Below are 21,740 nucleotides of genomic sequence, written 5' to 3' on the forward strand. Positions count from 1 at the left end.
TGCGACAGGAAAAAGCAGCTTATACACAAACGTAAAGCTTTGTCCTGTTTATCTGATCTCTGATCAGTGCAGCTACTTGATAATCTGTCACAGCGTTGATCTGCATGAATGATGACGATCACACTTCTGGGTTTTAGTTCATCAATGCCTGACGCTAGCTAAACTGTTACTGAAGTGCAGTTAGCACGCAGCTTCAGGAGCATTAGCACCACCTCCTGGACCAGAGGAGGGACGACCCTGATTTGCATGTAGCGCAGGATGGATGCCACCAGGTGTGTCCTGGTCAATGCGTACATGTATGTGGTGACGCTTGAATGTAATAAATCTGATTTGGATTTTATCAGGACACTTGAAATGACACAACCTTTTCTCCTAGAGGTCATGTTTATGGAAAACAAACATCATCAAAGTGACTGCAACAAAACCTTTTTCATGGTTTAGGCAACAAAAACACTTTGGTAAATGTTAGGGAAAGGTTGTGTGTGTGTGTGTGTGTGTGTGTGTGTGTGTGTGTGTGTAAAGTGCTTCGTCAGTGAAAGCGTTCATTAACAATCCAGCTGACGCACTGCATCGTCTTTGAAGACATCGGGTAAGACAAACAGTTTCTTATACAGGGAGAAAACAGTTCGGATTGAACTGATTTTCCCCAGAAAAGCAGCAATTATCCTTTATTAATTTTCTATTTCATTCTGTCTTCTTTGCCCAGTAAATCATTAATCCCACACGCATCTTAAAAAGTCTTTGGTGATTCTCAACAGTGTGTTACAAAGTCTCATTATTGTAGTTTTCAGTGTGAGCTATTTGAGTTCCCAACACTGATTACCATATCGAATCACTTCAACTAATTCTGTGTTCTGTTGAGTCTGGTGATAACGTCATTCATTGTACATGTGTTACAAAACGATGACGTGCTTTTCCTCGAACACACGGACACTGTCGTCACAAGTTTAGACTGTATGGACGTTTGTTCACCATTTGAATTTCAAGGTAAATTTTCCACTTGTTAAAGATTAGGAGCCAAATCATATCAGCCCTTAATCAGTCTGTTAATTAGGCATAACTCTGAGCTATATGTCTTAAGGTGCACATTATATCGGTTGAAAACCACATAACTGGGTTAAACCCATGACAGTTTACGGGTCAGTGCTTCTCAGACAGCAGGTTTCAGCTCTGAACCCTTACCAGAGGCTCTCTTGGAATGTGGACGGTCACACATAGCGGCTTTAAGATCCAAGAGCCAATTATAATCAAGGTCACAACCCACCACATCACTGGATGATTAACCGTTAATTAATCACGGTGAGGCGCAGACAGGTTTACAAAAACAAAGAGGAGAGCTTCTAGTCAAGTTTCTCTCTTAAACTGTGCCTTTGTTTTGAGGAAAAGTACCCGCTTTACTCCTCTAGCAGCGACCAAGTGGGGAATTCTGTACAAGGGAGGTGATTAAGTGCCCCTGAGCAAAGCACTAAGATTTACAAACTACCCATCAGGGTGGGATTATGTTTGTCCACAGATCTCAAGTGCAGGGGAGGCCAAGTCGTTGGACACTAACAGTGAAAAAATAGTCAGCTTTTAGGAACAACGTCGTCCACATACTCGCTTGCACACACACTCATGCACACGAAACACACCATCTGGTTGCGTGTGTGTGTGTGTGTGTGTGTGTGTGTGTGTGTGTGTGTGTGTGTGTGTAGTCTGTCTCAGACTGCATGAAGGGGTCCAATCAGGTTTGAATGAGTACTCAGAAAACAGTAAATTAAAGGGTGTGTTCAATTAAGAGTCTCTTCTTACACCCCTGTTATTTCCAAAAATGGGGGCTGACCTGTGTGGCAGATTAACCAAATGCGATTAGCTCAAATCAAAATTGTACATATCCAGATTATCTTTCTTTATGCTATTAGTAGGTGTAGAAATGACTGTTTGCTGACTCTCGGCTGTGTGCTAATGTAGTAAGAAGCTGCTGTTGTTTTTAGGACCTTTCTTTTACTTCATGAACCGAGAAGCAAATGTTAGCATGTCGGGCTAAGAAGCTTATCGCCTACAGTAGTAACATGGACATGTAGCATTAGCCTCAGTCTTTTAGCATTAATGCAGCCATCAAGTACATGGTTAAGGCCCTTTAACAGGGTTCTCAGTTGTGGAACTCATGGTAAGAAGCAGGCTCAGTTTCTTGGCCCCCCAGATGGATCGGACGCCTGGTGGAGCTCCAGAGATTCTGCTCGTCCTCGGTGTGTGAGCGAGATTGTACGTGAGAGGGACGACAGTCAAGAAAGTGGACGCATAAGTAAGAAAGAGAGGGAGACTCTGGGTCTCCGAGACAGAGCGCGACACAAGGACAACATATGTGTTTGAGTGTGTGTGGGCAGCCGTGTTACACACCCAGCCTGACGAGTACCATCTGCCTTATATCAAAGGTCTGTCTGAGACTGCCCCCTCCTCTCCACTCCCTGTAATTCCTCCTTCTCACCTTCTCGCCATTGTTTTTTTTTGTTTGTTTTTCACCTGTTTTTCCTGTTTGCTTCCCTTTTAATGTAGCTCTAGCTCAGGATGACACCTGAACCCATTTTCATTGGTGAAACCGTAAGCATAAAAAAACTGAATTGCTATTTCTATATTAATATTTGCATGTGCCTGGCTAATGCAACCTCTCTCCACGTCTGCCACTGTGGAGCAGTGAGCTCTGCCCAGAATGAAAGCAGCCAAAGAGTCTGTGACAAGAGACGCTGGGACAGGGAGGAAAGGAAAGACATAAAGAAATGAAAGGTGTGTCGACGGCAATCAGATTCTGAGAGGAGAGAGAGGCCGTGCAGGAGGAAGGATTGGGAAGGGACTAAGACTGAAGCGAGGAGGAAGAGAGGAAGAAGATGAAAGCTCTGTGGTTCAAACCGACTCCCAGCTTGGCCTCAAATCTCCTGTTACCATGGTGATTTAACTGCCGATATGCTGTCCCCTGAGAGTCTGTTCTGAAAACACAGGGGGAGGGAGAGAAAGAGAGCAAGTAATGCAAGGACAGGCAGAAGGGCAGAATGGCACAGGTGTGCTTCACAGGGACTGCACAGCAGTGAATGTAGCTTCCATCCCATTCAGAAAACCTTCGTGCATCTCGCCAGGCTCAGCCCAGACTTCAAAAGGCTGCTGGTCAATGTTTTTGTCGCTAAAGAGCCAGATATGTCGCTCAGGAGTGAGCCCTAATGTCCAGCTGGGTGCATAATGCCAGTGTTCGGTCCACGACGTGCGTGACGGAGCTGATCTCTGCCGTTCTAGTCAGTGAGTGCATTTCCACCGGGCGCATTACGTCTGCATTTCAGAAGCATCCCAGACGCATATCTACGCTCTTCTCTCCAGAGAATATGTGGAGTCTATTTTCAACGGACAACGCGTGAATCTGCACAGAGCAGATCGAGTCAGATAGGAAGTCAGACACAGAAATGGTGTAGAGAGTTCTCAAAATAACACATCCTGTGCAGACTCCTGATGGCACATCAACAATTAATGCTATTTAACCAGACACAAAAAGAAGCCATTTAACTACAAAGCCTGCATATCCACGGTGGAAGCAGGAAAATCAAGGGAAAAGGACCAAATCAACACAATCTGAGCAAGTCAACAAAGCTTGGCAGCCAAAACACTTTGCTTCTGAACCAGTGGGGATTGGAGACGTGTGGAGGATGAAGTAAATACATTTCACACACAAGACGTCACGAATACTCGCTGGAGATCTCGGATTAGCCGATGCCAGAATGAATATTGGAGTTACATTTGTCAGATGACCACAACGTCAACTTCAAATGAATGGTGATGTTGCTCCGTGTAGCGCATTAGCCATATCAACAAGGAGTTAGTTGTACTGCCTTTAAGTGACCAAGAAATCGGTTTACATGATTTAAATGACTGTTGATGTCATGTAACAGAGGCAGCTCTGAGTAGTGTACAATAAATGACTTAGTTTTTTTAACATTGCTGGGTGAGTATTTCACTTGCACACAGTATTTTTACCTCGAACATGATAACCCACAGTGCTTAAAGAAAGGTGCGGTCTGTGTGATTTTCTAGGTGAATTTCTTCCACCTTAAAATCAATCGATGCCTTGTTTTTTTTTGCTCTCTAATGCTGATACTTTTCTCTCTTGCTAATTTTCCATTTTTCCGTCCAACATCGTCTCTCTGTCTGTCAGAGTGGAACTTGTTGCAGGCATTCAGTGACAATGAAGGAGCTGAGAATGAAGTGAAACAATGATCTTGTAATGTTTCATCATGTAATTATTTTTCATTTTGCATTATTAACTTTCTGCACAGAGGATCAGTCATCCTGGTTATACCTCATGCTCTCTGTGCGCAGATAAACACATTAATATGCATCATTTATGCAGCTGGAAACATTAATGTAATATCTTGTATTCAGACAAATTATTCACTGGTGTCACATAACGATACCGTAAAACTGACAAGTGAAATAAAAACGCATCGATCAGCGCTAACTGCTCTCTCTCTCTCTCCACAGCTGTATCATTTATGAGACACAGCGCGTCAGCCTTCGGATTTGCCGTGAGTTCCATCTTTTTTCTCTCCATTTGAATTATCAATGAGTCATAAGTTTGGTGACTGTGATTTATTGATGACTCCTGTTAGCAGCGTGTTATTGGTCCCTTTGTCTCCAAGGTAACAGGGCAGAGAGGAGGGAGCGGGCGTGAAGCTCAGATTGAGTGTCGAAATGCTTCTTTGTGCTCGGTAAACATATCTGCTGGCTTCCGCCAAAATAAAGCTCCTTATTAATTATTAAGAGGAAGTGATTGAGTGTAATTAGTTTAAAAAATAAGACTTAACAAGATTGAAGTGAAAATGAAACCATCCATACTCCGGGCCAATGAGGGGAAATGTGATTAGCATAATGTGATTAAAATATTATAACCATAATCTGCGGTGCTAGCTATCTCTTTATTAAAGATTGGCTTTTAATTAGCAAGTGTGAGGCTGCCTATGACGCTTTTAATAAAGCAGGAAGAAGACAGTAAGTTGATATACCTCAAAGGGGTGAGATCACAGCAACTGATCAGCGCTAGCTTTAGCTGCAATCTATTTAGCTTTTACAGGTACGTGATGTAACTTGAAAATTAAATTATAACGATCATACCATATTTTATGATACAGCCTCAGAGGAGATAAGACTTTCTTTAGCCTTATCACCTTGAGTCCCCTCTGGCAATAAAACCTCAACAGTCTCCTGGTCATGCAGTGCATTTTAAAGCAGCTCCTGGTATGTTTCGCTCCATAGAAAGCATAAATTTGATTTTAAACCACTGAGACGTCTTAATGGATACATAACTGAAGAAGTGCCCATAAGATAAAGTGTCTGTTTTCTCTCTTTTATTCAAGCAAATATATCAAGTGCACTGTTTATTCTACGATTGTTTGTTGTTTTCTGGCTTTTTAAATTTTTAATTTCAGATCATCGTCACTGTGCTGGTAAAATCACACAAGATATTTTTATTTCCGACATCACAGAAACGATTGTGATGTTTAAAACATTCAGTAGGTCTGAGTGTGGGGGGTACATGTAGCTTTCAGAGGCACCATTGACACAGCGTCATGGTACATGACGTATCATATGCTGCTGATATGTTGAGATATACACAAGTTTTATTCGATGTTTGTTAGATGTTAACAAGCTGCTACTTGAGAGACGCTCTGTCAGTCTTTGTTGTAACAGTGCTGCAGCCATTTTAATGTAACAAGCTGTAATAACTTGTAACTTAAGGCCCTTTCCTCTTCTGCTGTTTCTGCTGCAGTTTAATGCCACGCTGGACGTCCTGTCATCCGTCATTGTCCTCTGGCGCTACAGCAATGCAGCAGCGGTGCACTCTGCACACAGAGAGTATATGTGAGTACGAAACAAAGTGCTGAGTTTAATTAATGCTTAAATAGGGATGTATTTATGTGGTGCGATGCAATTTGGCGGAACCAAGCAGGAGAGCTTCTGGATTTTAGTGCATATATTAATCTTTAGCATTCATCCATGCATCTCTCTCTCCAGTTATTTTCCCTTTTTGTGTTTCTTTTGTCCCCTGGTCTTTCAATTCAACAGCCAAATCTAGTTTTGCAATGTTTTCTGATGCCGTTTTGTGTGGATGCGTCTTTTTTCAGTATTGTTGGCGTTTCAGTGGTTTGTTTCACTGATAAACACTGTGCCACAACAACGTTTTAGTCATTTGAAGGTAGCATTTACTTAGATTAAATAGATTATATTGAGATCTGTCAAACAAACTGGTCCAAAATCTCCCATAAGTGTTGAATTAGGTGGAGATCTGGTGACTGTGAAGGCCACATCATTTTCATTCCCATCAAGTGACCCCTTGTTTTTACTGAATGGTCCGGTACTGTAAGAACGGCATACTGTCCTGTATGTCAGGGCTTCATGCACGTGGTTGTGACAAGTCTTGATATTCTTCTGAAAAACAAACAACTTCATTGTGACACCTGAGAAACAAAAAATGTGGAAAATGCGCCTGGTACTGTGTTTTTGCAAGGTCGAAGCATCTCGTTGCTGTATCTACTTGCCCACGCTTCAGGTCCATTATGCCTCCATATTTTTCAGAAGAAATAATAGATCTGCAAAGCCAGTCTTTTAAAACTTCCAGCGAAAGAACATTTCAAGACCATGTTGGATGGATGACTAACTCAGGCTTTGTGAATGTGAGGCCCTGTCTTGTTAGGCTCTCAGTCATGTAGCACACTCAGCTGGACAGATTCGATCATTTGAGGGTCTATTTCTTCATTTGTTAAGGAGTTGGCAAATGTTCCTAATTGAACAAAGTCCCGTACTGCATGTCACCGTACATCACTGCTAAACTCAAGCCTGCTAATCCACCAGTTCTCAGCCTGCTGCAGCTCAGATGAGTTCATCAAGCGGCTGTCAGGTTGCACAAAGCCTTGTTCATCTTACAGTGCACCTCTGCCTCGCTCTGAGGTGTCGCAGATGATGGAAGACCAAGCTGCCACTCAAGCATCCACACACACACACACACACACACACACACACACACACACACACACACACACACACGTCTCAGTCTACAAAATTGTAAACATGCTCAACAGATTCTTCTACACTTTTTATTACATTTTTAATGTGTAGTCAAACACATACACACTTCCAATCATGCACACAGAGAAGTGGAAGAAGCACACACATCCTTTACTTAAATAGAAGTACCAGTACAACAGTGTAACTACTCCATTATGAGTAAAAGTCCTCTCATTCAAAATTCGTCTTCAGTATAAGTACTGAAGTATTATCAGCAAATTGTACCTGAAGTATTAAAGTAAAAATACTGTGCTCTAGCCTGGTGGTTCTCAATCTAAGGGTCAGGCCCCCTACAAGGGGACACAAAATAAATCTGATTCAGATTCAGAGGCGAAAGAGACGTAAATGGGTGATTTAACTTCCATTTTGAATGAGGTTGGTGGAAGTGTAGACTGTCCTAATGATCCTTATATATGTATTTATGGTGGATTTTTATTTATATCTTTTCCCCACTATTTTTCGCTGTTGGATCTGCAGTCATCCATTACACTTATTAATGCACGCATGTTTTAGCACTTAGAAGCACACTGAGTAATTTTCATCTGTGTCTTGGAAAGAAGCATTGCTCAAAAATATGCAGACTTTAAAAGTTGAGTTTTCTCACTGAATTGTGGCAGTTTTTACTGTGAGCAACCACCATCCATATCAGTAAAGGATAAACACCACTTCACTGCACCTGTCAGACGCTGTGTCTCTGCTCTGTGGCGAGATAGATGGGACACAGATATTGTAATTCAGGCCCAGCAGATGTGTCAGAGGAAGTGAGACTGTAAATCAAGCCATGGAGAGGTATGAATAACCAGATCTTGTTCAATTGCTGCTAGAACAAGGGAGTTTGAATATGCAAGTATCATGTACCCCCCCCCCCCCCCCCCCAAAAAAAAAATCTGAAACAACAACAAAAAAAAGAAAACGTTCACCTCATTATGTGTGATATTTTTTAATAAACTAACATCACAAAGTGCCACCCTCAAGCGCTCTGACGGAGCGCTGGAGGCCTGGAAAATGTTTACTCCGGCAGCACACGGTGCCGCAAATAGACCGCAAACAGTCTTCTGACATTTGCCAAACACTGTGACTGTGTCATTTGAGAAATTTGGTTTTTAGATTATTTGTATATATCAACAGTAAAGTCAGGCTGCTGCTGTTACTGCTGTGTACATCATGCCTTGTGCCCGACACAGTGCCATGTGGCTAATTCTATCATTAGCCTCTGAAATTAAGAGAGAAGCTGAAGGGAATTGATGAATCACTGTCATATCACTGACAACATTGTTACTGGCATAAATTTCCAAAGGTCTGTGGATGCACTGGCTGTAAGTCAAGAGCTGTTAATGGCTGAATTTTTCTTTTGCATTTTTTCGTTTCTTTAATATTTCAAAGAGACTAATTAAAACCTTTCCAAGTTTGCCAGACAAAGGCCACTGCCACTATCATTTATTCTGTTTATGTGAGGATACTTTGAACGTTCGATGGGTCATCGCTGCTGCAGGAAAATGTTAAATTATCCTGATTCAAATGCAAGAGAGAGACACAAAGTCAGGGATAAAGTGTCTTTGGGTTATTGCTTTGGTTCCACTGTACACGTGGCAGGTTTATCAACGAGATCACAGCCGCTGAAGCAAAGTCCTAACACTCTGCTGTCTGTCTGTCTGTCTGTCTGTCTGTCTGTCTGTCTGTCTGTCTGTCTGTCTGTCTGTGTCTGTCTGCAGAGCATGTGTAGTCCTCGGCATTGTGTTCGTCCTCTCCTCCTTGTGCATCCTTGGAAAAGCCAGCCATGATCTGGCCACCAGGTTGCCCCCAGAAGTGGTAAGACCACCCACACACACACACACACACACACACACACACACACACACACACACACACATACATTGCTGGCAGCTGTAGTGTGGCAATGATTGTCATTTTCACGTCTAGAAAACGAGGCGTGTTGCAGTGTGGGATTTTCAGCAGGAAGTTGTGTCCACGCCATAGAAGCTTTTCCTTTTTAAGGGCAAATCATGCAGAATTTTTTTCACAGTGTGGACACTCAAATAAACTGGTGCATGTATATTAATTTTAGAAACAGCCCAAGACTTTGCAACACTGTCCAATACTGACATTCTGCTTAGTGAGTGGATTTGTGGGTGACTCTTGGCAGTAGTGTGTAGTGGGAGGACTGCTGTCTGAGAGTTAAGAGAGATTTAATTACACCAGGTTAACTGCCGGTGTCCACACTCATGAATATGTTGATTATTATTTAAAAAGCACTCCAGCAGTTTAATATTGCATTTAGTGCTGGGACTCACAAGAGACAAATTTTTAAAAACTGTCAAAATCTGTCCGTCAGATGTAGCTTGACCCATAATGTGAGTCAAGCTTCAAATAACCTACACTTCCCATAATGCAATGTATTTCATTCTGCCCATTTCTTCCTCCTAAATGCCGACTTCCTTCAAACTCCCCACTTGGAGGTTGAAGTGTCAAGCCCCAACCAAGATGGGGATTATTTTGTGGACCTCATGGCTGTGTGGTCCTCCTTGGGACGATTAAACTGCATGTCGTGTGCAGTGAAGTGTGCAGTAAAGTGCTTCAGCTGATATCAGACTGTAAATTGTGTGTTAAAAAGGGAATCCTTGGACTTCTGGTTATCACGACAGTCATGCTTTATGTCACTGCATCGCAGGGGTAAAGTTTTGCATTTGCCCTGCAGTGCTTGTTTATTGACCTAAGTGCTGTTTAATTCAAGGTTAAGACATAGTTTTTAAAGGATTGCCGATATCCTGACAGTGCAGCTGCTGAAACATCTGTGATTTCCTGCAGTATTTCGTCAAAGAACACTTCCCATCAGCTGCTGTATTTTCCTCCCGACAGTATAAACAGCATGTGTGTGAGCGGCCACATACAAACTGGCTCAGTGAATGAAAATTTACAAGAGCCTGGAGTCTATTTGAATCAATACACACACACATACAGTACAGCTACACACAGAGCAACACACACGTATGCACACACACACACACACACACCATTCATCGTTGTGAGCAAGGTGTCTTTTTATAGCCCTCTGCTGTGGCTCTTCTGACGTCAGAGTTTTTGTCTCCCTCCACCTGACTTTTGTTCCTTTTTTTCTCTTCGGAACAGACACACACACACACACACACACACACACACACACACACTTTCTTTTTAATGTCAACATCACTCCCCACCCCCTCCTACCTCTCTCTGGAGGTGTTAAGACTATAAATAAGGTCCCAAAATAGTCTCATCTTTCTGTTGCTGGGGCACGGCCCAACTCTTCCATCATCACACTGTTCAGGGAGTGCCCATCGCATCCTTTCCAGCTCTGAAACCTCTTATTTGGTTTGTAAATGATTTAACCCTCGCCATCTGTCCATTTCATTATCCAGTGAATGCAGGACAGAGAGGTAAGCCAGATTTTTACACTCCAAAAACACATACTTCCTCTTTAAGTTTCCTATTATGTACTTTCAAAGGTTTAAGGTGCACAGCAGCGCTCCCAAATCCCAAAATATCTTGATATCTGATATTTTTAAACTCAACACAGTTCACTGTAGAATTTTAAAACAGCATCGAGCTGAGAGGAACTCGACTTGGAGGTACTACTGGGTCCTCTAACAAAATCAGGGAGTGCATCTTAAAGGTGCCCTGTGGATTTTTCTTGTAAACAAACAGAAGTGCACTGTCTGTATACTTTAGGGGGAATCTCATGAGTCACAGGATTACTTAGCAGCTCAGTGCACAACACAGGAACACCATAGGAGCCATTCTTCCAGAATTAGGATGGGCTTGAGTCTTGGATTTGCCTAAATTCATGTGTCACAATGCATTGCTACTTTGCTCCAGTAAATTGATTGATTATTAAAAGCCAGAGAGAAACAGAATACTTGTTAAGAAAGAGACTGAACGATAGATTAAACAAAGTGGGAAACAACAGATTAAGAGTAGATATAGATAAAGTGAGGAGAAGACAGAAAATAGAGAGTGATGACATGGATCTAATGAGATTTAAGGAGAGCTGAGAATGGATATGAAGTATCTGCGCTCGGCAAACCACGCGTGTCTTCTTGATTATTTTAAGTGCATGTTTGATGGTGTAAAAATTGAGTCACTGAAGCCCCCTTTGACCACAAATCAAAAGAGATAAAGCCAAGAGACTGAGGCTAGTGGAGAAGCAGGTTGAGGGCAGCAGCTCGTCGGCAGACTGTGTTTGATGCTTCAGTGCCATTATGTTAATAGGAACTGGGGGTGTTAGGTCTCAGAGGAGCTTCCTGACACCAGCAAGAGCCTATTACCACCGTCTTTCTCTTTGACATTCTTTCTCTTTTCTTCACCATCTCGCTTCCTTTGTACCTTCAGTCTGGGCTCTGGCACTCTCTGTTTTACTTCACCCTGCTTCTGTTTTATTTTTGAATAAAGTGGATGTTTTGTGCATAGAAACATCATTCATACCTATGTATATGTATGGTATAGATCCAATATACGTCTAATTTTTCCAGCCTCTCTCTACGTTCTTTCTTCAATACCGCATTCATTACCTTTTGCTTCTCCTCTCTACCCTCCACATGCCATCACTTTCATTGTTTCTCTCGCCCCTCTTTCATCATTACACCCAGTCTCTCTCTCGCGAACCTCTCCCTAACAGCTCACCCAGCCTGCCTCCCTTCATTACCACGTCTGTCTTCGCTGCTTTATTGTTCTCACTCCTGTTTTTGTTCATTCATTGCCTCTCTGTCTCTGTATCCACCTTTGGGCTTTTTTCTTGGCACAAACAGCCTTGTTCGCTGAAATCTTCATCAAAGAGCAGTCAGAGGTGATTCAGCATACCAGCAGTGATCCGTCTATGTGCTCGGTTTTGTATGTGTCTGCAGGACAGCTTGTGTGACTGAAAGAGCCAGAGAGGAATTATGAAAATGGAAAGAAAAAGTTTTCGAGGGAAAGTAGAATCTGCAGTCTGAGTATGATGTCTCCAAGTTGATGGTGTCATCAGCTCAAGTTGGGTTCCCCGGTTTCTTCTTCTGAGACGATTTCCTGTACAGGAGAAGATGAACTGCAGCGATACAGCGTGAATACTGTAAAACGTTGCTGCCTTGAAGTATCAGGCTGTAAAATCACATCGAGTGGGCAAAGGCTGAAGGAAATCAGGAATCCTGATTCGCATCACGTCCTGGGTTGCTGGTCTCATGGCAGGCTGTGTCTAGTGCCTGATTAAACACAGAGGGCTGCGATTGGCTCTCCCTGCATCTGTGCTGGATGGAGAGAGGACAACACACACCGATGCAACAAACATATCCGTAAAGCACACGCATGTGGTGACACTCTTTGACACAGCTCGTTCTCAGATCTTGATCTCGCTGAGTCTTCCTCAATAAATAAGAGTTTAAATAAGGAACCAAGTGTAAAGAACTGACCTTTCCTGTGTACAGACAGCACACAGCAACAGGGGCAGTAGGGCATTACATAATATCACAGTAATCCTGTAAAGTAGAGAGAATTCAGTCGACAACGGAGAGATAGCCTTCTGAACGCAGGCAGCCAGTAAAGGATATGTATGCATGTGAAATTAAATGCAAAAATGATGCACTACACTGTAGTCAGCTTTCCGAAATAGATCTCAACAGTGCACTAATCCAGCACAAACTCCTCCGTCTAATTCGACTAAATGTGAGTAAAACAAGGGATTAACGAGCTATTAGCTGACCAGCAATCAAGAGCTCAAACTCCAAGGAAGCTAATGTTGGTTTACCAGGATATGTGTGTGTGTGTGTGTGTGTGTGTGTGTGTGTTTGTGTGTGTTTGCCATAGACAAGAGAAATGCAAAGCAATCACTTCTTCACTTTTTGCTATATGATGTCCATTTTTGTCATTTTTTACACGAAAGGTCCGACTCTACAGCTGTCAGTGATGATTCATATAATCTCACATAATATCTAATGTCTGTCATGAAGGGGCATTTTAACTTGTCACACAGGTGAAAAGCTCAGGTGTTACTAATAATATTAACGATGGCTACATTCTGGTCAAGTATCCCAGTAAGCCATGACAGTACAACAGTGAGCCAGCATGCAAAACAGCCAGCCCCTGAACCTGAAGCAGCCAAATGGAATTCAGCCATCTTTAATTTAATTACGCCCACCTGTGATTTTCCTACTCTGTCTTGTCAAAATGTCTTTGTGTGCTGACTCTCTCCCGCTTGCTCAGGTTTAACTTGGCTGGTGTAACTTCTCCAAGCCAAAATCAGATGTTCATCAGGCTCAGTGTTTGCATGCCCTAATCAGGCAAATCAAGTGAAAGCACCTGTGTTGCAGGACCAAGAGTGTGTAGCATCTTTAATAAACATTCGTACTGTTTTTAGGTCTGATAAAGCTTCACTGTTCAGTCCAACGGATTGAGCAAGTTGACAAGTTAGGCTAAAATGACAACTTTTTGCAAAGAGGATACTGAAAGAGAAGTCGAAGAAAAAAGTCGTCCCACAGCAGCACAACAGTTTGCCAGCCACCGACGTGACAGGACTCCAGGTTTGGAGCCAGGATTTAAGCTGTTACTGCTTTAAATGATTTAATTGTAGCTGGAGTTAAAATTGACGGCAGTGTGAGTGTTTTTGATGAGTACAATAAACCAGGACAGCAACAGCTCAATACTTAATTTGCTTGTTTGTCTATTTGTTTATTCTCAAGTTGCAGTGCGTTGAGCTCTCAGGGCCACCGTGCTATTTTATGGAAGACCTATTGACATGTCACAGGAGGACAGGAAGAGCACTGGTGTAAAAATTAAGATTAATGATGGCTGAATTCAATTGTGCTGCATCAGTTTTTGGGTCCTGGTATTGTGCATGCTGGCTCACAGGCCCACAATAACCACCGCTGCAACATATGCTCGTTTGCCTTATAAACACCCTCCCCCTTTTGAAGAAAGGGGTCTGGGAAAAACAGAAGAGTTGGATTTTCCTCACTCACTCGCTCTTATTCTCTCAGTTTCTTTTCCTCTCCTCCTTGTCTCTTCTCCCCTGTTGGGCCAATTAAATCGGATAGAGAGACACTCTGAGGTCAGGTGCTGGTTTTTGCTGAGTCTGTTTGAGACTGAGCTGAAAACACCAAACCCTCACATCACTTAGAGGCGTCATCTGTATGACCTTGGGTTGATGCACCAAGTCAAGCGTGTATATGTATTATTAATGCTTGAGCTGACAAAAGCTTTGTGGGTCATTCTGTCTGACGGGTAATGTTGGTGCTTGTAGAGTCTGCTGTACAGACGCTGTGTGTAGCTTTCTCTCTCTGCCTTATCTTCTTCTTTTCCTCTTCTTATGTCATCCAACACACACGGTTTCAAAGAAAGTTCTTCTCTGTCCTGTCATTGTTTAGGACGACTTCCTCTTCAGTGTGTCTATAGTGAGCGGGCTCACGTGTGCTCTGCTGGCTGTGGTCAAGTTCATGCTGGGAAGAGTGCTGACTAGCCGGGCACTTATCACCGACGGTAGGGCAGACACACACATACAAACACGCACACACACGCACAAACACAGTCCCTGTTTTCATCATTTTTGGGGATCTTACAAGGCTTACATTCATTAAGCTTTACAAAGCTTACAAATGGCTGCAGAGCAGCAACAGGAAATCGTATTTGACTCTCAGATGACAAGTCGTTCAACCAGAACCGTTCCAGAGCTGACTGACTTAAAATAGCTGTGCTGGTTTTTAGGGATCTGGCCTTAAAATTGGTTTTGCTTGACTGAATGAGAGGTAGTGTTGAATGATCCTGAATGTAGAAATAAACAACTAGATGGTGCTCAATAGGGAAAGAAAATAAACTATGATGGAGCTGAAACCAGGTGCATTTAATTTCATATAAATACATAAATAATTCAAATACAGATGTTTATATCTGATTATTTTATTTCTAGAGCTGATACAATATTTGTAAGCAATGTTGAAATTCTTGCACGAACAGTGGTTGAAGATATATTCAGATCCTTCACTGACGTAAAACTAACACACTAACTAGTGTAAAAGTACATAAATATTACCAGCAAAAAGTATCAAGAGTAAAATTTAATTAAAGTTATAGTATTATATATTGTTATTGGATTATTGCATGTAGTTGTAAGAGGCATTTCAGTGTTTCAGCCAGTCTAGAGTGAGATAATTGTATTTCTTCCTATGCTGGTGGGTAGTTTAATTTCCTCTATAAGAATGAATCATATTTTAAATGCTTATTTTAGGCATTCGAAGTCTTCGCTTGCAGCCAGAAGCTATAACTCAAATAAATGCGGCAGATTTACTAATATTTCCCTCTGAAATGTAGTGAAGTAGAAGTATACAGTAGCAGAAAGTTGAAATACCTGAACCAAGTGTAGAAGGCCAAACACAAAGCAAGCGTGACAACGAAACAGAATCCAGAGCATTAAGACCAAAACCGAGTGTATGTGTGTGAATGTTTCTGTGTGGGAGAAAGTTACTCACATTACGGAGCTGAAAGAACTCACAGGTTATGACCCACTGGCTGCTCATAGACACGAACACGTGAACAAAAGTACAGCACACACACACACCCACACACACTGCACACTGCTATCCCCAGGTCTCAGAATGCACAGGGCATCAATCCAATAAACCTGAGGTTGCTGTTCTCAGAGCCTGGATTTATTTCCCACAAGACTATACACTTACTGCAGGCTAGACAATAACCCACTGCGCTAGCTTTCACACAAGGAGAAATGTAATTATAAAAAACATCAGCTGCTATACCGGGTAAGTCCAACACAGTAGATGTGGTCAACAATTATGATGGCTGTAGCCATTAATATCCAGGGGTTGGAAATAAAAGGATTTGCTTTCTTGGCAAGAGCTCCGTGATCCATACCAATCTCACGTGTTTATGCTAAATATGAAGCAATACAGTCAGTTAGCTTAGCATAAAGACTGGATGCAGAAGGAAACAGCTAGCTTGGCCCCATGCAGAGGTAAAAAAAAAAACTGCATCTCATACATCTCATGGTGATGACACTCCAGGGAGTCACTGCGCTCGTCCTGGACATAAACCCCCTGTAACATCGTACAGATTAAACAGTGTGTATTTGTGAGCTTTAGAGGTGCTGGAAGGTGAATTTTGTTGCAGACAGAGCCAGGTGAGCTGTTTCCCCCTTTCTTTGTGCACTAAACTAAGCTAATCAGCTGCTATATTGATATATATATTTATTCAAGTCTGTGCACCACTCATGATAACACCCGTGTGAATCCTCTGGCGGCTCATTGTGAGGGTTTGGAAAGCGTGAGTAAGTTTAGGCAACTGAAAACTGCTCGATTGCTCCGACAGACAACCCAGAGGCAGCCGTGATATTTTCCCCGTGTGTGTGTTTCCCAGGATTCAACTCTCTGGTCGGTGCTGTTATGGGATTTTCCATTCTGATCAGCGCCGAAGTCTTCAAGCACCATCCCGACGTCTGGTTTCTGGATGGCACCATCGGCGTTCTCATTGGACTCATCATTTTGGCGTATGGCGTCAAGTAAGAGATAAAACAGTCCCCCGTTTACATCCCTTTGACCTATTGATTTGAAGTATTTCATCATTTCTGTTAGATCCATTCAGGTTTTGTTTATGTTCTGTCAGTGCCAGATTCACTTCTCCCTCTGACAGCTCCGCGCTGGCTCGAGGAGCAGGCGGAGGTTCCTTGCTCCTTACCTCCATGCTTTGCAGTGAGAGCTTGTTTCTGTCTCCGCAGACTCCTGAAGGACATGGTGCCCCGCGTGAGACAGACGAGGAACTACGAGCGTTTCGAGTGAGAGGCGTGTGTGTCGACCAGACGAGCAGGTTCACACGCACACACACCCACACACCTGGCTGCCTCCTGCCCTCCGCCCTCTTCTCTCTGTCTTTCAGACACACTTTAATACACATTTCACCTGCACATATAGACGCTACACTCCCATGTTCTCATACACATGAACATGTACACACACATGCTGTATACGCAGTACAACGTGCATTCACACATTCAGACATGAGCGAACACACATGCATGCACACACACACACACACACACACACACACACACACACACACACACAGACGTCTAAGAGACTTTGAGGGAAACATGATTGGAGACCACCTGCTGGAAGGAAACTTCAGTTGAATTCGTCTTTTCTGCTCTTCTGTCCGTGAAACTACCTGTTTAACACCTGGGGTGAGGAAATGGCCCAAGAACTGAGACTCCAACAGGAGCTCTGGATTTGTCGGACGTGGACGTACAGTAACTGCTGCTCAATGACACCTTACACACCATCACAGTTCTCACTCCGCGAGAGACTGCGATATATTGATCTGTCCTGAGGGTTCAGCTGTTGTATGGTGGGTTTAATGACCATTGTAATTTATCAAATAATGTTTTTTTTGATTGTTTGATTTTTTTTTTTTAGACCTGGACAAAAACATTCAGTATGATTTCCATTTAATTCCATGCAGAAAACGATGATTCATGATTTTTTTCCACCCTACTGTATGACACTACTAATTTTACGTTATTTTTTGTTCGTTTGTTTTATAGTTATTATTAAAACAGACAAAGAGAAGTCCAAATCCTCAACATCCTCCTCCCTTCAGTGCTGCCACGATAGGTCCTAATTTATTGGTGAGAGAGGAAAACAGGAAGTAATAAGCAGAGACAAAGGGACAGAAAGCAGAAGCTGAACCAAGTCAAACACCGATTTCTCCATCAGCCAACTCGAGGACTTAAAGCAAACAGCAGTAAAGAGCACAGGAGACACCGAGGACAAACATTTGCCAAGCGATGGCTGTAAACTTAAGTGCACAATTCATTTAACCAGTTTATATTACAGTACATTGAATCGCCCACTGTGCTGTATGTAATGTGTCCAAGCACAAATGAGCAAACTTCCCTCCATGCACTCGTGTTTGCTGCTGGCAGTTTCGCGTCACACAAAACTAAGAAATGATTTGAGGGTATTTAGCCTGTTTTGTCTTAACAGCTGTATTTGACTCTACATATGTTGATATATGGTACATATCCTTTGATTTGTTTACAAACACACAAACACCTTCGTCAGTTATTTACTGAAATCCATTCAGTATCTTTTTTTTTTTACTTGAAACTCAGTTTTGGCAAAGTTTTAGCAGGTAACAACTGAGGAATGTGATCAAATCTGAGTTTTTTTAAAGGGAAAGGTGGAAAAAACACATGACTATCTGTCTTGTGTTTTTGTTGTAACACCTTTTCAAGCTTGGATAATTAATAGATGTGAAAGCACTAAACTCTCTGGGAAAGTTAACTGTACCATTATCCTGTTATTTATCATTGTCTCTGTGCACTGTTGCACTTGATATAGTAGGGTATTTATTGCTTTTATTGATATTATTTTATTCATAATCTTTCTTTTTCACGTTTTGACCGCAAATTTTCACATGGAAAGTTGTAAAAGATAAAATCTGAAACCTAAGATGAAACAAAGCACAATGACAAAGATGGAGCGGGGATGTATTTTCAGTGCATATCGTTTGCAGAGACAGTGTTTTCTCCTGTGTCTGCATTACCCATTTGTTCCGCATGTTCCCATCGTTATCATTCATTATCATGTGCAATGAATGTAAATACAAACCACACAGTCTGTAAATATGTTTATTACACTGTTTGGGTGCATCGGTGAGAAGAAGTCACAAATATAGTCATAGTGCTTTATGGCCGACATAATAGGCCTTTTGGAGTAGACCGCATATAGGATGATCAGTGTTACATATAGTTAAAAATGTTTACTCTATAGTGCTTATATTGTAAAGGTTGTTTTACATATTACTGTAGATTATTGGTGAAACTAAATGATGAGTCTTACTGTAAGTTTTTGCACTGTAGGTGAAAATCTCAGATTGGATGTAGGTGTGATCTGACAGCACTGTCCAAGGCTCATTTATCACTTACCAGAAGCTGTCAAAAGAAGAATAAAATGCCGCGCAAAGCATTATTTTACCTGCAGGCACAAATCAGTGTTATTTTAGTGAACTTAAGTGGGTGTCACCCACAATATTTTTAGAGAGAAACTGAAGAACAATGAAGAGACTTGAAATGAGCTCAAATCATGGATTGATTTTAAACAAAAGCACTGAAGTTAATTCTATGAAAAACTGATATAAATAATGAATAGATGCTGTGTTATGCACAAACAGATATTGAATTTGAGCCCATGACCAAAACTCTCCACTGTGGTAAACTGTGTGGAGCTGTTTGTGGTGTGGTTTCTTCCTGTGAGTGCGTATCCAGACTGCTTGAGCCCCCTTGTGGAAGGTAACCACATGACAAGAGTTTTAATTAGCATTCAGTGCACTGGATCAGTTGGAGAGAGTCTAAATTTAGTAACAAAGCCTTGGACAGTGATTCTGAAAGGGCCTGCATCCACTATACACTGTAATTATCAACTCTGAGTCGACATACTGGACAAGGTGCAAAATTACTGGTGTTATCTTTAGTTCTATTGTGTGAAGAATAAGGATTAGCTGTAAACTGGAGGCGTGAGTCCGCTCACACCTCTTCGACTCACCAACAGCACACTGATTTGTAACGTTTTACCCCCCTTCTCTGATGCATAGAAGACAATCTTTACGATGACTTTTATTAGCAAAGCACAGTGTTTACATGCTGATAACCACCACACGAGGCACAGAACAAACTCATAATGACTCTTAGTAACGTTACGCTTCACAAGCTGTTTTTGCTCATGTGGTTAACAAAATTGTGTTCGGATAAACTGGAGATTATTTTGATCTTGGCAACAAAATCCTTTCTACCTCTCTTCTCTGCACTTTCTTTTATTGTCATGCCACTTCCCTTGTGCACATTCATGCTACAGAAGATTTAGGCTGTGATTGTGGCCCCGTTACACTCCTTGGTATTGAGTGATCTCTGAAGCTGTTGCCCTCACTGCAAATCAACGGATAAGAGCAACAGCTGAATACCAAAAGAGTGTGTTAAATCTAAACTGCAATTCTATGATCACCAGAGTTGTGGTTGGATCTCATTCATCTATAATGTGATTTTTCTGCTTCCCCATGAAATGTTTCAACCCTCAACCTCAACATCACTAAAATACTGCAAGAGGTGTGTGAAAAAAATGACCTCTGAACATGTATTACTTGTTTGCATAAGCATCATTTGACAGGTGGTAGAATATTTGCATCCATTTCATTGTTTTATTGATAAAGCTCAGAAAACACGTCCGATCCTGCAGCTCGATGAACTGTGCCAAATCATTGAAAACATGTCCACTCTTCTGACATGTGTGTACCACTCAGCTGTGCTTGTATTGATGGACTGACTTATTATCATCAACCCAGAGGAGGCATCAAACCATTCATTTCACTCAATTTCACAAAATTATGATAGCAATACTAACCACTTCTCAGTTGCTATAGGCTTTGCATGGGCTTGTAAAAACCCTTTTAGCTTCAGTGGTTACAAATGCATTGCTGCCACACACACACACACACACACACACACACACACACATAACACAAAGATGTAACTGAATTTCCAACAAACCTGACTAACAGAATTATTATTTGTCTGTTTGTACAGTAATGACATCAGTGGTATTACAGATGATGTAGACGCCATTTATTTATGTAAAAGATCCATGAGGTATCTCTTTGTCAAAGAGCAAAGTTTTATTGATTAATAAAGTTTTATCCTGCTTATTCATCAGCAATGTTGAGACATGGTCTTCTTTTTTTCATTTCGACCACACAACTGTCATGGAAAGCTTTCCTAGCATTAAATGCAATCGTATAATTTGCGTCAACCTGAAGGTAATTTTAGTTTTTAATAGACGAAAGAATTATAAATAAATGTTATAACTTAGTTGCATGAACAACATGTTTCAACAGTCTTTAAGCAGTAGGCTTCATTACTTCATCATGTAGCGATCATTCATTTTTCTGAGTACTCCTACTCATGATGAAATGGTCTTTGTGCACAAATGGTGCTCCTCTACTTACAGTAATAGCTTGATATTTTTAGAAATATGCGTAATTGCTTTCTAGATGATAAACAGTACAGTACAGTAAATATGAAACTACAGCTGGCAGCCGGTTGGCTTAGCTTAGCACAAAGATATGAAATGGGGGAACAGTTGACCTGGTCCGCTCCAAAAGTAACAAAACACACCTACCAGCACTCCTAATGGTTAAAACAACACTGTGGTTTTATGGGAGTTTTTTTTTATGGGATATTTCTTGATAACTGAATGGAGTCTCCACTGGTTTCCTGGTAACCAGGAAGTATCCAGGAAGCTACTGTGCCAAGAAATAATCAGGCATATAAATTCCTATAAAACCACAAGGTGGCATTTTAACACTCCACTCTTTGTTTGGATTGAACACATGTGGTCCAAAATGTTCATTTGTGAGATTTAGAGGTGCTGGTAGGTGGATGTTTGGGCATTTGTGCAGAGAGAAGAGGGTACGATATGCAACAAAAGCATCATAAACATGGGCGGTAATCATGCAGCTACCAACGAGCTGCAGCTGGTAGGCAAATTTTGTTCCCTTTGGAAAAGTCTGGCTTACTTTTTACCCCTGTTTCCAGTTTTCAGCTAAGCTATGCTAAGCTAAGTGGTTCCTGGCAGTGGCTTCAATTTTAACATACGAAGATAAGA

The 21,740-nt window shown here is 41.7% G+C and overlaps 1 protein-coding gene across 1 annotated transcript in view; it reads left to right on the forward strand.

Annotated features, from left to right (window-relative positions):
- tmem163a (transmembrane protein 163a) overlaps positions 1 to 20,785 on the forward strand; it is a 55,021-nt gene extending 34,236 nt beyond the window's left edge. Inside the window, exons 3-8 of the mRNA XM_076746877.1 lie at positions 4,501 to 4,544; positions 5,786 to 5,877; positions 8,793 to 8,889; positions 14,448 to 14,559; positions 16,447 to 16,588; positions 16,805 to 20,785. Coding sequence (XP_076602992.1) covers positions 4,501 to 4,544; positions 5,786 to 5,877; positions 8,793 to 8,889; positions 14,448 to 14,559; positions 16,447 to 16,588; positions 16,805 to 16,865 — 548 coding nt within the window. The 3' untranslated portion in view covers positions 16,866 to 20,785. The remainder of the gene's footprint in view (positions 1 to 4,500; positions 4,545 to 5,785; positions 5,878 to 8,792; positions 8,890 to 14,447; positions 14,560 to 16,446; positions 16,589 to 16,804) is intronic.
- Positions 20,786 to 21,740: the final 955 nt, after the last annotated feature.

The sequence above is a fragment of the Chaetodon auriga genome, chromosome 13, assembly GCF_051107435.1.
Source record: "Chaetodon auriga isolate fChaAug3 chromosome 13, fChaAug3.hap1, whole genome shotgun sequence".
Classification (NCBI taxonomy): Eukaryota; Metazoa; Chordata; class Actinopteri; order Chaetodontiformes; family Chaetodontidae; genus Chaetodon; species Chaetodon auriga.